Source organism: Cebidichthys violaceus, unplaced genomic scaffold, assembly GCF_023349555.1.
Source record: "Cebidichthys violaceus isolate CVI_PGR_0920_01 unplaced genomic scaffold, fCebVio1.0.p SCAF_2, whole genome shotgun sequence".
Classification (NCBI taxonomy): domain Eukaryota; kingdom Metazoa; phylum Chordata; class Actinopteri; order Perciformes; family Stichaeidae; genus Cebidichthys; species Cebidichthys violaceus.
Genome location: NW_027176372.1, coordinates 6,633,447 through 6,653,084, shown reverse-complemented (window position 1 = coordinate 6,653,084; position 19,638 = coordinate 6,633,447). Strand labels below are relative to the sequence as shown.

Sequence of the window (19,638 nt, the reverse complement as noted above, 5' to 3'; positions counted from 1 at the left end):
GTGAGCGCTCGCAGGACGTTAAGGAGTTTGTTGCATGCACATAAACACTCCTGCAAACTGTGACAGTGATACAAACATACGTGTTGTCCTGTTTCCATTTAAACCTTGGTTTATATAGCAGTGAGTTAGATCATGAAAAATTGGCTTATTGTAGTTAAAAAAAAAAAAACGCCTCACAAGCGGCACTCATGCAGACACATAGTACATAACAGTAACCGACACGTTGCTTCTGGTAAAACTTACTACTTCCAGTTAGTTGTGAGGAAAAAGAAGCAATTCTCAGTTGACTATAATATTCCGGCAGCTCTTACAAACAGACCACACACCCATACACACACACACACACACACACACACACACACACACACACACACACACCAGCATGTAAAGCATCTGCAGCATCTTTTAAAGGCCCTGGGTGGGGCTCACTTCCTTATCGCAATATCTGTTTGTGTATGCGTGTATGAGTGGTTTGTGGTCACAGGAGGTGTTAAGGCTTATTTAAGTCTGTGCAGATGGTTGTGTCCTCTGTGCAAATAATGTTTAAGTGCATCTGCAATACCACAAACTGTGTGTTACCATACCTATGTGGAACACTTTCAGTTTTGACAATTAAATACAGAGATCTCTTTGGGGGAATTGGTGTGAATGAGAGTTGAGACCCTTTGTGGCCCTTTTTGTTCAAAAAACTAATCTTGGACTATCCTTCAAGATGTATGCATTCCTACCTGCAAAGAAAAGACAAATAGACATTATCCAAAATTAATTATGCAAGATGCATAAAGTTGAATAAGAAGGACTGTTATTTTTCCTGCAGCAAAAGACATGTAGGAGCCAAATCAGATCAGGTTCAGGTCACTTTTAGACACGCATTATTTTGTGGCACAAAAACTCTGAAAGGTGGTCTCCAAAAAAATGTGTTGTATAGTTTAAAAAGGCAAGAGTTTGAATAGAGGTTGAGGTTAAAAGGGTTAGGGTTTACGAACACTTCTCGCGAGTGTGTGTGTGTGTGTGTGTCTGTGGACGTGTGTGTGTTTGTGTGTGTGTCTGTGGACGTGTGTGTGCGACAGAAGGTGGGTGTGTGCCTCTTCTGCCACTTGATTTCCTGAAAGAGGAAATGTTGCAAGAGATGCACAAGACAGTACGGCCTGTGTCGGGCTTCACACAGGCTGCTTTTACACAGGACTGAAAAAAAAATCACAAATTTCATCCGATGACTCACATTCATTGATGCATTAACAGGGAGAGACCTCCTGATACGGATGAATGGAACCGCTTTATTGATGGGGACCTCCAGCAGTGATTCTGATCTGAATTAAGGTCAAATCAGGCAGCAACCTTCGGTTGTGTCGAGTGAAGCCGATGTGGAAGTGTCTCAAAACTTGCATTCTCGCTACTGACCAGCAGGGGGCGACTCCTCTGGTTGTATAGAAGTCTATGAGAAAATTACTGTACTTCTCTCTTTATTTATTACCTCAGTAAACATTGTGAACATGAGTTTATGGTCTCAATCTATAGTTTCAAGTCTTCTTCAATACACCATGATGTTCATTTAATAAATAATGATCCATTTAGAGTCAAATAGACCATAAAGCAGGTCTACGTCTCTCCTCCTCATTCCAAATATGGTCACTTCCGTTCATTGGTTGTGAATATAACAACATGGCAACGGGCGTAATCCAAGATGGCAACGGCGAAATTGCGCTTTAAAACGGCAGTCCGCAAACCAATAGCTTGTTTGCAATCACGTGACTATTATGAGGCGCGAAATTCAGATGGAGGGCAGGAAGTGAACAACCGATATACTGCACAAATTGGAAATGGAGCAAAGTGAATACATAAAAGGGTTGGTTGACAGAAAATAGAAACACATATTGGATGTGATCTCTACAAAATGAAGAAGAGAGAGTTGATCGACATTACAAATGACCTCGTCCTCCAGACCCCCGACTACACGGCTTACCAGATGAAGGCGTACAAGAGTCTACAGGCTTTCAACTATTTTGTGGGCGGTTGGGTCCACGACCTTGGAACCAAAGTAGCATTGAACGATCGGTCTCGTTTTTTCCCGGGTAGCTAGCATCGTGAAACCCTGTGGTGTTTTTGCCGTAGCTACTGTTTTGCCATTTTAGCTAGCTAGCTCGTTATATGCCAGGAGATAGCTAGCTGTAACTGCGACACGCTAGCGCCATAACAAACAACCAATGGGTAATAATATCGCAGATGTGGCTGGCTATATTTCCGGCGAGATCACCACCATGTTCTGTGTTTTTTGTTGCTGTTTTTGTCTTTGTTTTTATGCGGGAGAAAGTTAGTTAGCTATCTACCAGGAGATTTGTTTTTAGTGATGCTAGCTACCCGGGCGAAAACAAGACGGCACTCAGTCAATGCTACTTTGGTTCTGAGTTTTTTAAACTTCTCACCTTTGTGAACAACTATTTTCGGATTCGAAAGTAGCCCTTGCTGAAGGAATGTCTGCCGTATAGCCAGAGGAGTAATGATAGTGTATGATGCTAACAGGCAATCGACTGGAACTTAATGTGGACTACTATGTTTCTGCATTTCAGCCATACAGCGAGTCCCAGAAACAGGACAGGAATAGGGCCTTTAGAACAATGACACACACACACACACACACACACACACACACACACACACACACACACACACACACACACACACACACACACACACACAGCCCCTTAAGAAAACACTTAGTTGTGGATTGACGTGAGTGCGGGAGATGCTGACAAAGCATCACAGGCTTTTCCTCTGTTTATTTACATGTGTGTTGCATTTCCATTACATTCACATTTTTAGCATTACGTAATGTGGTATGAACAGGAAAGTTACAGAATAAGAGAGTACGTCAGAGGAAGGTTAGGTGTGACACTATCACACCATGATAACAGAAAAGTATTTATTCTGTACAGTATTGTGTGAGTGTTAAAGGAGACCAGAGCTGGGCAGAGCAGCGTGAGGTAAACAGAAAACTGAACTACTGTGGGGTTTGTAGTCCTTTAAAATATAAATCATGAAAGATTTGTCTCATAATGCTGTCTTTGCCTAAATGTTTAAAGTGACATCGTGAACATTAAACACTGAGACCAGTCACTAATCACCACGTCTAAATGTATCACACGTATTTTTAAAGACAATGCTACATGAAATGCACACCTGTGCAGTCACAACTAACTTTGCTGTGTGTTTGTATGTTATATATTTGTTTGTTAAGAGTCAAAGGCAACAGGCTCAGGTAAGAGGGATTGGCGTCTTATCAACATTGACCCTCTAGTACATTTGTAGGACAAAGCTGTCCTCTATGCACATCTGTGTGAAGGACTTAAACGCAAGCAGGCAGGTGATCGATCTCCAGAAGAGCGAAACTAAACCTTGGTTTATACTTGCAGTAGTGAAGCCGGCGCAATGTGCGCATGCCAGAAAATGATGCCTGTGCCTCATTTCCAAGTGGTGCAAGTGGTTGCGGCGCCTTGCTGTGCTCCTCCGAACCCTCCGAATGGCCCCCGATCATAGTCTGTCCCTAGAAACACGTCGCGTCCGCAAAACACATTGTTTTCTCATGGTATGGCGCTCCTGGCTTCTCTCTTCGTGTTTTTCTAGCAGTTTTTAGACACTCATAAAAGTTACAAAATTCGTAATCTTTCAGTGCGAGGCTCGCCAAGGCGGCCAATCAAATCAAGCAAGAGGCGGGCTTTGCTACTTTACGACTGACTTCCTGTCTGGATTTCTACATTGAATCAATTTTTTTCCATTATTAACATTTGATTGCCTGGTTGCGCCTCTGGTGTTTATTAGAATACTGCAACGAACAGCGCGTTGAGAATAGACGCCTTTGTGCATGCTTGGAGCTTGCGCGCCATCTGCGAAAACAGGGCTTAAGTAAGGACACATGGCTGGGAAAACAAGACAGGAAAATTCAAAAACACACAAGGATGAAGAGGCGAAGGGGGGAGATGTGCAGTTCTGTTGTAGTCCCTGCTGTTGTTTGGTGAAATGGTTTGTAGTTCCACTCGTGTTATGTTGCTTCAATTAGTCCCGCTCTACATTGAAGCCTTAAAGCTGGCCTATGTGTAGCATAGCATCGTTGATTGTAGTGATTGCTAAATTTTGACCGTGACTGGTGTTTTGATCCTCTAATTGCTGGTTAGCAGTCAGATATCACATTAGCCCAAACCCCGGTGTCAGTGGGAAAGTGAGCCCCCATTAGCCTCATTTTCATTTGAACTCAGCGGAACGGCCTCCTGATCAGCAGGCGGGGTTTTCTGACATGCTAAGATGTAACAGAGAGTCCGCTGGAGACCAGAGAGGGCTGGAGGAAAAGATGTTTTTGCATCTTAAGATCTGAGACGATTATATAAACGTAAGCAATAACAGAAGCCACCATGCACATTGAGACATCGTTTTTGCACGAAACAATACGACACAGAGTCCTCTCTGTCGTACACGGGCGATGGTTAGAATAGATGTCGGAAAGGAGAAGTGTGGATTCGGAGAGTGCAGGGAGGTTTGAAAACAAAAAGGCCCGACCCAAATAGGAGGTTATTTCAAGTGTTTGTATCGGTAATGAAACTCGGGTTTGACCTGTACATGACATTCAGTGCTGCAAACTCCACCCATATAGTTTTCGCCAGGCTGGAAAGCAGTGCCATGGCAGCAGGGAGATTTTTAAGGACTAACAACTGGATCCAGGTTCCTGCAGTTCAAATGCAGGTAAAGTCCCTCAGTCCCTCAAAAGGTTCACGGAAAAACAGTTGCTGCGGCCAAAAAGGGAAGTGGTTCGGCCGCAACAAGACAAATCCAATCACCCTCCTCTCCTCTCATACTCATGCACAGATTTCACTGTATTTCTCTTTGGCTTCATTAACGTGTGCACACAAGGACAAAATCAACTGTCCAACTGATGCGGAACACACACACACACACACACACACACACACACACACACACACACACACACACACACACACATGCACACTAGTATTAAAGAGTGTATTATGTGTGGTATTAGTCACATGGCGGTAGCACTGCAGTAGCTCTGGGGCACCGGGACAAAGAAATCCCTGACAATCTGAGAGTCCTGGCTTTTATAGAACAAGCGAGTAAACAGCTCAACAAGAATGTTTTTTTTTTTAATGAATTACCAAAAGTTTACCTTGCCCATGTTTTGAAAGAAGGCACATTCAGATTCTTGTGTCTCGCAAAGAGCGACTTTTGGTCCCTGAAAAGCGACACACAGTAGTAATTCCAGCTCTTAAACTTGTCAAATAAACATTGCTTTATTGGACATTCTTAGAACTGCTTCACCGTGAGTACACAAGCACTGTGCATGCTCCTCTCACTCACCATCTAGTCATCTCACATGCACACACACACACACACACACACACACACACACACACACACACACACACACACACACACACACACACACACACACACACACACACACACAGACAGGGCGTTTCCCTATTTGCAGAAGGAACTTCCCTTCCTTGTAAGCCACTGCTGTAGAGTCATCTGTGTGTGTGTGTGTGTGTGTGTGTGTGTGTGTGTGTGTGTGTGTGTGTGTGTGTGTGTGTGTGTGTGTGTGTGTGTGTGTGTGTGTGTGTGTGTTACAATGTGAGAATCTCAAACTCTGCTAAAGCTAAGTGCTGCAATGACTGCTAATGTAACACTGTGCTGAAAGTAGTTTCAGGACTTAATTGTTAATAACGGTCACCGCAACTTCATTAAAGTATTTTGTTTTGACTGACCTGTGTTGTTAAATCATGTCTATAGGATGTAGAAAACAAATAAAATATCCTAAACATTCATTTGTTAATGAGTTGAGAACCGCTCTGTGTTTTTTAGTCAAGTTTGAGAAGGTCAGAGCCATCCCAGTTTGCTCCAGAACGTCGCCTCAGTGAACCCGACCGTGCACACTGCACGCCCGTAAAAACAGCTGCAATACAATACAAGTGAATCACTTGCACTTCCCCAAATCCTTCTGGTTTCAAGAGCGTCACTTCCCTCTTCTGTGACCCACATGTCATCAGTCTTATCCTACTCATGCTGACTGATCTGCTGACCAAAGCGTCAAAAATTATCCCAAGATTAAGACCAACTGTTTCTTACATTTGCAAACAAAAGAACTCACTGGAAGGGTTGTATTTTGAAGGAAACAAAAAACACTTAGCCAACCTAAGATACACAAGACCGTTTCATTGTGATGGAAATATTCGGTTCCTCGTAAGAAATGGAGGGCTCAGTTTACACTGTTACACACTGCGGGGGTTTGAGCTGAGGGAGAAAAAAAAACAAGAGAGACAGGAAACATCCTCCAACATAGTGTCCAGTTGTAGAGCTGTGTGTTAGAGGTGGAAGAAAAAGAAAGTGGGAGAGGAAAGTGAGAGAGGGCAAATGGAAGGAAGGCAGAGGTTAAAGGCAGAGAGACAGAGAGGAGGGGAGGAAGGAAGAGGGAGAGAGACAGATGAAAATTAGAGAGAGGAGAGGAACGTAGCCCCCCATGAGGTTTGGAGCTGTGCTTTGTATGTGTGCGTGTCTCAGTGTGACCCAGAGCCGGGGGAGTCTGCTGGTTACAGGAGGAACTTGCCTTCTTACTCTACTTTCTGAAAGCCAAAACTAAGATGAAAAGTACAGGGGCTCTATTATATTACACGTACATAAAGTTGGGAGACCCGAAAAACTCAGAAGAAAAAAATCAATGCAGCAGAAGCTGAGGTATCCAGACTGGTAGACGATTGTATGGGCGAATCTTGGAAATTGCTCAATCCTACAATTCCCACAATGCAACTTAGTGCATGTAGGGAGTTTTCTTTAGCTCCAGCATGCCTCCTACACGCCCTTGTCTTTTTTTGTATTCCAGCCTTTTAAAGCTGCACTCATTTATGTTCTTATGTTGGCAATGGAGCTTTTTCACAGCAGACACTTTGACTCGTCACAGTTCAACACACAACACCTGGAATGCAGCTATGAATCTTATTGACTACCGTGTGACAGGACGCTGTGAGGAACCCGCAGATAACCGTCAACCAGTTTAGCTGCAGCATTCAGCTGTTATCAGGAAACAAAAAAAAAAATGTGATAAACCCACTGTGCATGTCATCATTGGACATTAAACAGCAGACACTGTTAATGCAGCTCAGGTAGTGTTAAGGTAGTTAAATGAATGCAAATGCTCCACCGTGTCTGCTGCATGTATAATGCAGCAATTATTTGATGAAGACGTTTGGAAAGAAAATCAACTGATGTGACCTTAATATGTATTTAGAGGGATGTTTAATAGTCAGAAAAGGACATTTTCACTTATATGTACAAACAATGTCACTGCAGCATTGTTTCAAATTACCTTAGTTACATTTTGGCTTTTCTGCAATACCAATAAACAGTAATCACAATAAGCTACTATCAGCCAATATATTGGTCTGGCTCATTTATCCATCCAGCTGTACTCCTGGTAACCATCTGAAAATGATGATTGAATCTATGAAATCTTCAATTCAAGCTTAATCTGTTTCAAGGTCTAGATTTTGTTCTAGCTGACAGTACAAACACACACACACACACACACACACACACACACACACACACACACACACACACACACACACACACACTCTCGTATGACAGTGGGACAGAATGAGTTCTCATAGAGCTTTTAGCAGCATTGTACTCAGTATAATGTCAAACCAGTCCATCTCCTTTGACCCCGTAGTGCCAGCCAGTGAAGGGTACATGTGAATGGACTGGGGAAAAAGGGATTGTTTCTTTAGCGCGCACACACACACACACACACACACAGAGATACAGATATGAAGCCTTTAAATAGCTCCATTCCCACATGTGGTTTGGTGAGGAGAGCTGATGCAGTCTGTCCCAGCACAAAGTACACATATGTAAATACAGTAACAGACTGTTCTGTAGGGGCACTGACAGAAGAGGGAGATGAGGCAGAGAGACAGTTACATAATGTTACACAGAGACAGAGGTGGGACAGGAAGTGGGAGACTCGCAGATAGATCCAGTAAAAGTGTTTCTCTCATTTGTCCCCTAGCTCTCTGCGGTGCATTGTAAATGTCTCTCATATCTAATTAGCATACATATGGATATATTATAGTAACCTTTTCACTGACACAATGTAGTGCTCACTTATTCTGCCACTGTGTGAGTGAGTGTGTGTGTGTCAGAGAAGCGACAGACTGACAGACTGAAAAGGCATTTGTATCAGGATTTATTTGCCTATGTGTTTGACTCCCAGCACTGTACGGCGTCATAGTGTGTGTGTGTGTGTGTGTGTGTGTGTGTGTGTGTGTGTGTGTGTGTGTGTGTGTGTGAGTGTGTGTGAGATTCATCGGACCTCAATGTCAAAAAGTGAACAGGCTTCCTCCAATTAATCATGGTGGAGAGCAGATAGCCCTTTGAATGTGTCAGCGCTGCATATTGTTAATAAGAAGCTCATGGAGAGTACGTTGTGGTGGCAGCACAGCCAGCAGTCTGAAGGGACAGGAAGGCCACTTCCTTATTTATCACAGTCAGGCCCAGTAGCTATTTGGGTGCCACAGTTCTTTGCAATTATGGAGACAGGGTCCTCTAGTTGGGGACAGAATCAAGTCCGGAATGAATAGAAGTTGGTGAACCCGACACGGTACCTCTCACATCCGTAATATATTTGAGAAGCTTGGTTGTTATCTGACAAGAAGTCTGTTTCACTGCATTGTTTTCAATAAACTTACATGCCATAACATTTAACTTTTCACTAATTTTTTTTCTACCCTTGTCATGCCATTTCATTGAGTATTGAACCATTTTTTAGATTATTATCAGGAAGCACAGGTGGATGTTTTATGTGTGTGGAGCCACCATGCAAAATGGTGATGTATGACCTGCTGTGACTAGTGGGGGCTGTTCCACAGACAACCAGAGTTTGTAAAATGTCCAATCGCCACTGATTCATTGGGTCAACCTCTATTTTACCATGACATGCATGTCGAAACAGGACAGGCCATTTACACAAAAGGTGATCCCAAGGATAGTGTATTCACCACAGACCGTATGTCAGAAGTGGACATAGTCACAGTGACGTCATCCGTTGGTTTGTTGATTGTCGTTTTGCAACCAGCAGACAGGGGTGACCATATTTGGACTGCGGAGGAGTGACGTAAAGCTGCATATACAGCTCTGGTAGCGACAGCGACCTGTCAATCTCAAGATAGCCCCGCCTTAAAGCATACTCTTCTTTATGGTCTAGTTGACTCTAAATGGAGCATAATTTACTAAATGAACATCATGCTGTATTGAAGAAGACTTGAAACTAGAGATTGAGACCATAAACTCATGTTTACAATGTTTACTGAGGGAATAAATCAAGTGAGAAGTAGAGTCATTTTCTATAGAACCAGAGGAGACAAAATGTAAGTTCAAGACACCAGGTTTTTGGTAACTCTTGAAGATTTGTCTGATGTGGACATACTTGATTTAGACACACAGGTTTGATATCCTCCATGGTCTATATGATATATAATGCAGAAATCCATCTTGTGAGTAATATTTTCTTTGGAAAGGTAATAGAAAGTGTTTCTAAGATTTAGTCACACAGAAAAAGAAAACACAAATAGGCAAATATTAAGAATGTAGTGTTTGTTTTCAAGCTCTGCATCCATCTTTGTCTCACAGTTTCTCTGTACCTGTAATGTTAGCTGACTGATTGAGTATAGTGAGATTTGTCATGCCCTCCAGTCTATTTCACTCACACACACACACACACACACACACACACACACACACACACACACACACACACACACGCTCAGAGCCCCTTCATACATCACAGCTTAAAGGCTTATGGAGTAGCTCCTCTAGTATCTTGTCAGCTTTCTGACTCATGACAAGCTTTTCAATTTTCCCCTCCTCACCTGACTGCACTTTACATCTCTGGCTCACTCCCTCTCTCAACTCGCCTCGCGTCTCCTTCTCATGAGAGAAATGAAATTATGTAGACATAGCCGTGTCCAGAGCCCAAAGTGATATCACAATCCAAGTGTTGGCCCAGAGGAGGTGTTGTAGTGAGAGTGTGTGTGTGTGTGTGTGTGTGTGAGTGTGTGTGTGAGTGTGTGAGTGTGTGAGTGAGTGAGTGAGTGAGTGGTTACAGTTGTCGGGCTGATTAAAGTTACGGTTTTAACAATCAACACTAATCAGACCGAATGTGTCCAGGCCACCGTCATGTTTGTTGTTTCTGAATTATGTTTTACATTAAGATCACTTCAAACACTTTTTCACAGAGTTGCACCTGTGATGTAATGAAAATGAATGTGTGAAGAACATTGCCATGAGCCTCCCAGTGTGTGAGGATTCACTTTTTTGCACTACCGTAGTCCTGAGTTCATCAATTACTGTGCACAAATCCTTATTTGGTAATAATGTTCGACATATTAAATGTTTGTATCTGGAGTCAGGAATGAGCAGCATTAACTAAGAAATGTCTCTTTTTGTTTAGATGTGGGGGTGTTTGTTCCAGACGCACTGATCCCAGGAACTGTATGCTTGTTCTACATGTCAGTCATCTGTGTTAACTGGTTAACTTTCTCTTCATGTGTCTCACCAGGGTCGCCATGTCAAGACAGGCCAACTGGCAGCTATCAAAGTCATGGAAGTCACAGAGGTAAGACATCAAATGACACATTATGATTATTTAGTGTAAAGCATCGAGTGGTATTAATGTCAACATTGCCAGGACCATCATTTTTACATACATGATCCACACGTGACAATATTAATGCAAGCTGTTGTGTAGGAGGACATTTACACTCAGATCCTCGTACGTGGACGTTTCCCATGGTCTTTGACGTCCACACAGGGCGTCCATGGGACCTCAGCATGTCTTACCAACCCTGCCTTTTAAAGAAACTGGCATTTAGGAGGCGTTTGGTCTAATCATCTTCTTCTTTCGGCTGTGTCATCCATCATCTATTTCAATCTAGTTGGTAACCGGGTCTCCACCGATCCTGTATCTAGTTGTCTTTCTGTTGTTTCGTAGCTTCTTTTCTTTAATGTGAGTATTTCCTTCACACAGTTTGCCGTAGAAACAAAATGAAACCACATCACAGCATTTGCAGGTGTTTGCACTTGTGTAAACATTTTAAAACCCACTACATGACTAAATGAGTAGTTTCTGCAAGTTTGTCACTCTTATGTCTTTTCCCAATTGGATTCTCTCTCTGCTCACGCAGGTTATTGAAGCGCTGCAACTTTTACAATGCATCTGCCCACCGCTCCTAACTCCCTCCCCACAGTGCAGACCTGGATCAAACAGAGATCTGCTTTAATATACCACTCGCACGCCTGACTAAATTGAATTGCATGAAATATGCTCTTCTTTCTTTCAGTTCCCAACGATATTTCAGTTTTTGACCCAGAAGTAGTTTTTTATTAGAGTCTGGGGGAATTTCCTTGATGTTAAAGTTCTGTTAACTTTTAAAGCCAAAGTCTTGGGTTTTTCATGTGATATAAAACATTAATAAAAACCATAAATCAATTTGAGGATGTAAAAAGAAATCTCTCTGATCTTGTCTTCTGATTTCCAGTGGGATTAACCTTGCAGTTATATATTCATGAGGGATTATAGCTTGAACTGTTACTTTGAGGCTAAAGAGGGAGGTGATTGATTGTGTTCTGCCTCGTGGTCTTACCGCTGTGTGCGGGGACCAACAATGCGACAATTCTTGTCAATGTGTGTAATTTGTAGAGCTGAAACAATGAATTGATTAATGACTAATTGATCGACTGAAAACTACATTTTTTTAGATAATCGATTAATAGTTAAAGTCATTTTTAGGCATGCTGTCCTCATGTTTTTAGGGAAGGAAATGTTGGTTTTGATGGTTGTTCTGATCAATCCACCACTGAAGTTCCTCCTAACTATTGGATGGATTTCTATGAAGTGTTGCACAGATAGGTACAGGTCCGCAGAGGATGTTGATAATCCCTTACTTTTCTTCTTACCTTTTCATCTAAAATGTAAACTTGTTCAAGTCGTGACATTCTAACAACCTCGTCTGTACTTTTTGTCTAGTGGTAATTAGCAAATGTTAGCATGCTAGCATGCCAATTTTAATGGTTATGGTCTCAATCGCTAGTTTCAAGTCTTCTTCGATACAGTATGATGTTCATTTAGTAAATTATGGTCCATTTAGAGTCAAACAGACCATAAAGCAGGGTATGCTTTAAGGCGGGGCTACATTGTGATTGACAGGTCTCTACCAGAGCCGTATATGGCGTCTCTACCTCACTCTTGCACAGTCCAAATATGGTCACTTCTGTTAAATGGTTTTAAAAACATAAGATGGCGACCGCCAAAATGCTGAACTCAAGGCTTCAAAACGGTAGTCCACGTCCACTTCTTATACACACTCTGTGGTTGTGATGATCATTTTGCACCATTTCCTCCATTTTATAGAACAAATGATTTATTGATTATTAACTGAAAAAAATGTAAACAATACTGGTTTAAGTAGTTTTTAATCAGTTTCTGTTGATTGCTTCAGAAAACAGGTGTTACAAACTGGTCAGGCTTAATGCTTCGTTCCACTTTTACACCTCACTACAAATCTGCTTCTTGCACGACTGGGAACACTGGTTTCTTTCCTGTTAATGGGGTTCTGGATCCTCTGTGTTGCAGACAAACTCTGTAGCAGGAAATGCTTGGCTATTATCTCCCTTCTCTCTTTTTCAAACACACGCGTGCACACACACACACACACACACACACACACACACACACACACACACATACACATACACACACACACACACACCCACACACACAAGAAGGAGGCTTTGTGTTTCAGATGGAGGTGAAAGTTCAGACTCTGCCTTGTCATTTTCTCCCCTCCTGTGGAGATTTAAAGGAGGTCAGTGACTGGGAGAAGCTCTCTGTTGTTTCCTCTTCTCTGATGAACAACCACATCCAGCTCCTCCACCTCTCCTCCAGCCCTGTGTAGACTTAGGGGTTCAGTGAATTGCAGAAGTCATTTCTGGGGATTTATAGCGACAAAACAAAAAAAACATGCTCTCTGTTTCCTCTCCCCTCTTATTTGGTCCTCGCGTCTCATAACATTGACCAACCTTTGTTTTGTGGAGAAATGGCAGTGGTTGAATTAAGGCCAACTAGCCAAGTGAAAAGGCCATGTAGAGGTCACACAACAGTGTGATTGGAGATGCTGTCTGTCTGGATGTGTACATGTTTGTGTTGTATGGACTTTATGGAAATGGCAATTAAATTCTACAAACCTTTCAGCCTGTATAGATGGACCTCAGTGTAAGCAGGATTAGGACATGAAACATGTCATATTTGTGATGTATAGTTAATATATATAGTATTGTATATTTAATAGTATACTTAATGTAATTCTCCAATGAATGAAATGCAGGAAGTGAGGATGAGGTTCTAGAGGAGATACTCTGAAAGGTTGATTTATGGCTTACATCTACAGTCTTTGGGAATATCTATGAGTCACACTCATTGTCTTTTTGATTCTTCACAGTTCATTTTGTTTGTCCACCCTTTGGCGTTTCAGATAATAATGCAGCGCATAGAGTATAAAGGCCTCCGCACTACGGCGCCAAGCGCGACTACAAACAAAGTTGCACTCTTAAAACGCCCATCAAACTGTCTGACATTGATGTTTCCATTAATATTTCATAAATATACTGTACCTGTAGTCTGATTCCTGCTGTGTCTGTTGTGCTGTTTAGGAAGAAGAAGAGGAGATCAAGCTGGAGATCAACATGTTAAAGAGTTATTCCCACCATAGGAACATCGCTACTTATTATGGAGCTTTTATTAAGAAAGGTCCTGCTGGACAGGACCACCAACTCTGGGTTTGTAAACTATTATCTGTTATTGCTATTGAGTTTTTAAAAATGTATTGTTTGTATTGAATAGCTACTACCCTTCTGGGTTTATCATGTTTGTTCTTTCATCGTTCTCATATTAATCCCGGTTGTTTTGGCTGTTCTGACGTCTCTACGTGTCCCTCTAGCTAGTGATGGAGTACTGTGGAGCCGGCTCCGTCACAGACCTGGTGAAGAAGACCAAGGGGAACTGTCTGAAGGAGGACTGGATAGCGTACATCTGCCGGGAGGTGCTCAGGGTAAGCACTCATCACAGCAAACGCACACACTATACAATTGTACTTGTTGTTATGGTAGAGGCCTGTTTTTAGTGGCGGTAAGAGCAGAGGTAGTAATTTGCATGGAGATGCAAACTGCAGGCGGGATGAGAGCTGCTGCAGTTGTATCAGAAACATGATGCTACTTTCGGCGTGGGACTCTTTGCCCAAACTTAAAAGAGAAGGAGCCAAACCGACGGAGATGCTTCTCCACTTCTCCATCTTCAGGGATCAACAACCCTCTCATGTTTTACCGCTGTGACCCACGAGGGAATGGCTGATATGATTATTTTTTCATTCGTAAACTTGAAAGGCCACTTTCAAACATATGTCTATAAGGATGTTATGGTTATCATTATGAGAGATCACAAGGTCCTGAGAAAGAATGTTTGCGCTGCTTTCTGCGTCGCGTTTTTGTGGCTTCAGTAACAAACCTACTCGTACACAAACTATGTATCAACTCAGTTCCAACACATCTGATGCTGACGTTATCAAGGTGAGAATGAATGTGAGATTTTTTTTTTGAGGTAGAAACTTTGCCAGTGCTGTCTCTTCATTGTTTCAACATCGCAGCGCACACAAACACACAAACACACACACACACACACACACACACACACACACACACACACACACACACACACACACACAGACGCTGGCGAGGTCATTGTCTGAAATAAGACTCACTTCCTCTGTTTGTTTAACCTCCTTTGAAGAAGCGAGAGCACACACACACAGACGCGCACTCGTTCGAGCTGTGCCACTGATCGGCAGCCTCCGTGCTACTCGGTCACTCACCTACCTTAACCCTGTGAACCCCAAGAACCACCAGCAGGATCTAAACATATGTTTTCTACAATCACCAAAACTACACCGTTTGTCCCAGCCAGAAGCTGTAAAAAATGCCATTATCGTCAGATTTTCATCTTTCCAATGGTCCTCGAGCACACCATGTGTGATGAACACTTCCATCAAAAAAATAGTTCAATGTATATTGCACCTGGAGCCTCCATTTATTTCCAGCATTGGTAACACTTGTGGACACTTGAAACATGTTAGATATATAGATTCCAGTGTTTTGCAATTTTTGTAAAAATGTAATTCCGCTTATGTTTTTGTCTTTTTTTATGGTTTATGACATTGTAGCTGTGTTATACTGCACAAAAAGTTCCCTCTTTTTCTGGCCATGACTATTCTGTGTCCATAGAGGTGCAGGACTTTTATATGCCAGTGAACATCAAGGCCACAGAGAGTCAAATGTGATGGGAGCAAAAAGCGCTGTGACACCGCTTGGGGGGGTCAGAGGGTTGAGCAATAGGAAGGAAAAAGCAGGGCAACAAAGTTGAAGTAAATTCTTCTCTTTGTTCAGTATTCCCTCAAAAATAAACACATAATGCTTCTACTCTGTGAAAGGAATTGTGCCTTTATATTTATAGTGATAGTGGTCATCTGACTGTGTGTGTGTGTGTGTGTGTGTGTGTGTGTGTGTGTGTGTGTGTGTGTATATTTGTCTCTCAGGGTCTTTCCCATCTTCACGCCCATCATGTGATCCACAGAGACATTAAGGGACAGAATGTTTTGCTCACGGAGAACGCCGAAGTCAAACTGGGTACGACGCATCCACACATGCACTGTGGTTTCTCAAGCACCATCATACATACATACATATTTCAGTCACACAAACGCAAAAACGCCTCATAAAGAAGCAAAGCTTGTGGCCGTTTCCGAGGACGTTAAATTGTTTTTTTGTGTTTCAGTTGATTTTGGAGTGTCGGCGCAGCTGGATAAGACGATCGGTCGAAGGAACACCTTCATCGGTACTCCTTATTGGATGGCTCCGGAGGTCATCGCCTGTGACGAGAACCCCGAGGCCACATATGACTACAGGGTACTGAACTACACAGACACAGCGGGTGTTTCTGGCCAACTTTAGGAATGTTCATCATCATTGTAGTGTACTAGAAGTTTGACTCTTGGAAATGACATCCTGGATCTTGTCTCTCGCGCTACTCGCAAACGGTTTAACTGTTTGAATATAAAGAGAGAATGAAGAGAACTGGAGCTAAGCTTCACGTGTGCACCGGTCTCAACCTTTTCTCCTGTCTCTCTCGTTCTCAGAGTGACCTCTGGTCTTTAGGCATCACTGCTTTGGAGATGGCTGAAGGAGCCCCTCGTAAGTTAAACAATGTATTGATGTCTTTGAGCAGTGACGTGTATTTCCCCTCAGGGTTGATTTCCCCCTCCCTTTTGCCGTTCCTATCTCTCTCTCCTTTGTATGCAGCTCTGTGTGACATGCATCCAATGAGAGCGCTGTTTTTGATTCCACGAAACCCTCCACCCAAACTCAAATCAAAGAAATGGTAAGCCTCACACGTCTATATACACACAGCAGGAAGTAGAGGGCAGTGTTTAGGTGTTCTCCTGGTCTTTGTTGTGAGTTTCTTGCATCGGACAATCAGACAAATGACAACACTTTCTTCCCACGATGAAACTGAGAGCTCAAAGTTGCTGGCATTTTCAGCAGGCAGGATAAAACTTGGACACAATGTTGTGGCTGCCATTTTTAAACCTCAAATCAGAGTTGTTATTTACCTGTCTCTCTCTTCCTCTCCTCTGCCATCGCCCTGTCTCCTTCTCCTCCATACATAATGGACGAGCCCTTCAGATTGAACTGGTAGTTGAACTCATGCTGTCTTTCATTCAGTATTAATGTCATCAGAAACAGTTTGTAGGACAGCTTTTAATAGCTACACAGAGCTTTCCACTCCTTTTACCTCGGGGCGTCCCGAAGGCGACGAGCACGCCAGAGACAGAGCAGCAACACATATTCCTGATTTCTGTGTGATCGGAGCACGGACAACACGCCTCTACAATCATAGAGTGTGTCAGACCGCAGATATTGCCCGAGTAAAACGTCAACATTTCTGACAGGATTGTCCTTGATAACATTTCAACAAGTGATAACTAGCTTGCATTCTACAGGTGAGTTTATTTTGGTGGCATGTTTTAGAGGCTGTCTTTGATTTAAATAGGTTTGATTATCTATCCTGCTGGTTTGAATATTGATCCATTACATTTCACTTTTCCTTGTTCTCTCTCTTGTCATAATGACTGCATATTTATTTACACATTATTTTAGTTTGCTCAGACGTGGCACTTTATAACTTTATACAGTTCTATATATTTTTTTTCCAGTTATGGGTTAGGGTTGGTTCCCTTAAGTACGAGATTATGTAATTGAAAGTGACTTTAACTTAAAAACAAAGTAGATTTTTTTCAAAAATCCTCTATCATGATGAAACTCTTCTGTAATGTAATACAGATTTCTACTCTTTTACTGAGCAACGTCTCATTTGTCAACTCAAGTTTATTCACAGACTCTATAGGAATGTGTTAAAGGCTAACTTGGGGCTTATGATCAATCACATAAGCTGTAGTACATTACACAGATTATACTTTTTACAACTTCCTCAATCTGTTTTCACTCTAACAGTTTCTTCCTTTTGCTCTCCTTCTTTGGACGTCTCTCTTTATCTTCCTGCAGGTCGAAGCGCTTCTTGTCCTTCGTCGATAGCTCTCTGGTCAAGAACCATCTGCATCGACCCACCACGGACGCCCTGCTGAGACACGCCTTCATCAGAGATCTGGCCAATGAGAGACAAGTGCGCATCATGCTCAAAGATCACCTGGACAGAACCAGGAAGAAACGAGAGAAAGGTGAGGAGAAATGGATGTACCAGTAACAGACATGTCATATCTGGTTCGCAATGTATATCACAATATTGGATGTTTTCTGGTTATTCAATAAATAAACGGTCTCTGTGAAATTCTCGCGATACCAGACATTTAAGGGTCTCCACTCACCGAATCTGTGGATTTCTAAAAGCAGAAGTGTTGTTTTGACGACGGCAAGGCCGACCACGTACAGACCTTTGCCCCTTACATGCCCTGGATTCAGACAGGCCAACCACAACTGTTTATCTACATGCGGTGGGATGGTGACATGTGGGGATAACCGCTGTTATTGGTCGACGTCGTCTAGGGCGCAGTAGAGAGAGGGTGAACTGTCCCTTTAAATGCAGTTGGACCAAAACCTGAACTGTACGCAGATTTATTTTATTCAAACTTCACAGCAGCAACACTTGACTCACACCAATTGATTCCAGTGAGTCAGTAATAAATCACTTATTGTACTTACAGCTGAATTATTCAGCTGCTGCTTATGTTATGACTTACAGTGATGATGATGATGATCCTCAGGGATTTTCATGCCTCTGCGCCAACTGCACAATATCCTAAAAAAACATCTGAGGGTAATTTCCTCAATTTTGGCAAAACATTTCCACTTGGACTTGGTGGTCAAAGGTCAAAGGTTGAGGTCACTGTCGGCCCCATTCTTGTGATGTCACCTGGAGTGAATTTCTTTTACTTTGTCACAAACGTCCACCTGGACTCAAGGATGGACTGGTTAGGTTTGGGTTTTCAAATGTCACTGTGACTTCACAAAACATGGCCGTAACTCAAGAATTCAATATCACATCAGTGTCTAATGATGAAGTGATGTCACTTTGGACAGACATGGATGTAAACTGCAGCATGACATGGTTGGTGCAGGCATACAATCCTAGTTACCTTTGAAACACAGAGGAGAAGGCTGTCCTGATTCAACACACACATGTGAGGTCATCATCTCTGTCCTGCATTGTTGGCATCATTCAGGTGTCGACAGCTGATTTCTCTGACAGGGGCAGTCAAGGAATTTTAGTAAATTCTTTGGATAACTAGCGACATTTCAGAGCATCTTAAAAATAGGCCATTTCACAGAATAGATTCTCCATTCTGTCTCACTAACTCTCTGCATTAGGTGGGTTTCATGCTGCTCTTAGTGGGAGAAGAACTATCCACACACTTAATCTGAGAGAGCTAATTTATAGCGCGCTGTGTTAATGGAAATGTTCCATTAGGGCGCTGGTGTTACCCACGATTAATACAACTTCTTTGCATGAAATATACTTTATTCATTTAGCTTAAGTAAAATCTGACTTTGTAACACATAAACCTGTCCACTTTTAACATGATGCAGTGCAGCCAAAAATATGATTTCAGGCAAGAAAGCGCTGATTCAGTTCTGAAGATTTTTAAGATAAATGTTGATGTGTCCATATGATTAGACCTCTAAAGATGCAGTCCATACACCACCACTAGTTTCCCTCCTGTGCCAGTTATGCCAGATATCTGAACTGAGTGGAATACAGAGGAAAGGGCGACAGCGAGACGGCCAGACAAAACGAGCGAGAGAGCGAAAAGAGGGAGAATGTTGGGTCGGGCCTAAAGGCTGCATAAGATTGACCTTTCCTTCTCTACGGCATTCAGTCGGGAAAATGTTTCTCAGGCTTAGAAATGTAGAAGGAGGAAGAAGAGAGACAGGAGGAGGGACGTAGAGACAAAGAAA

At 42.5% G+C, this 19,638-nt stretch overlaps 1 protein-coding gene across 2 annotated transcripts in view; it reads left to right on the top strand.

Annotated features, from left to right (window-relative positions):
* Positions 1–19,638, top strand: part of si:zfos-2326c3.2 (mitogen-activated protein kinase kinase kinase kinase 4) — a 54,909-nt gene that overhangs the window by 1,116 nt on the left and 34,155 nt on the right. For both annotated transcript variants that reach the window (XM_068714206.1, XM_068714205.1), the window contains exons 3-10: positions 10,622–10,678; positions 13,771–13,896; positions 14,058–14,168; positions 15,705–15,795; positions 15,944–16,074; positions 16,305–16,359; positions 16,468–16,546; positions 17,731–17,903. In XM_068714206.1, coding sequence (XP_068570307.1) covers positions 10,622–10,678; positions 13,771–13,896; positions 14,058–14,168; positions 15,705–15,795; positions 15,944–16,074; positions 16,305–16,359; positions 16,468–16,546; positions 17,731–17,903 — 823 coding nt within the window. The remainder of the gene's footprint in view (positions 1–10,621; positions 10,679–13,770; positions 13,897–14,057; positions 14,169–15,704; positions 15,796–15,943; positions 16,075–16,304; positions 16,360–16,467; positions 16,547–17,730; positions 17,904–19,638) is intronic.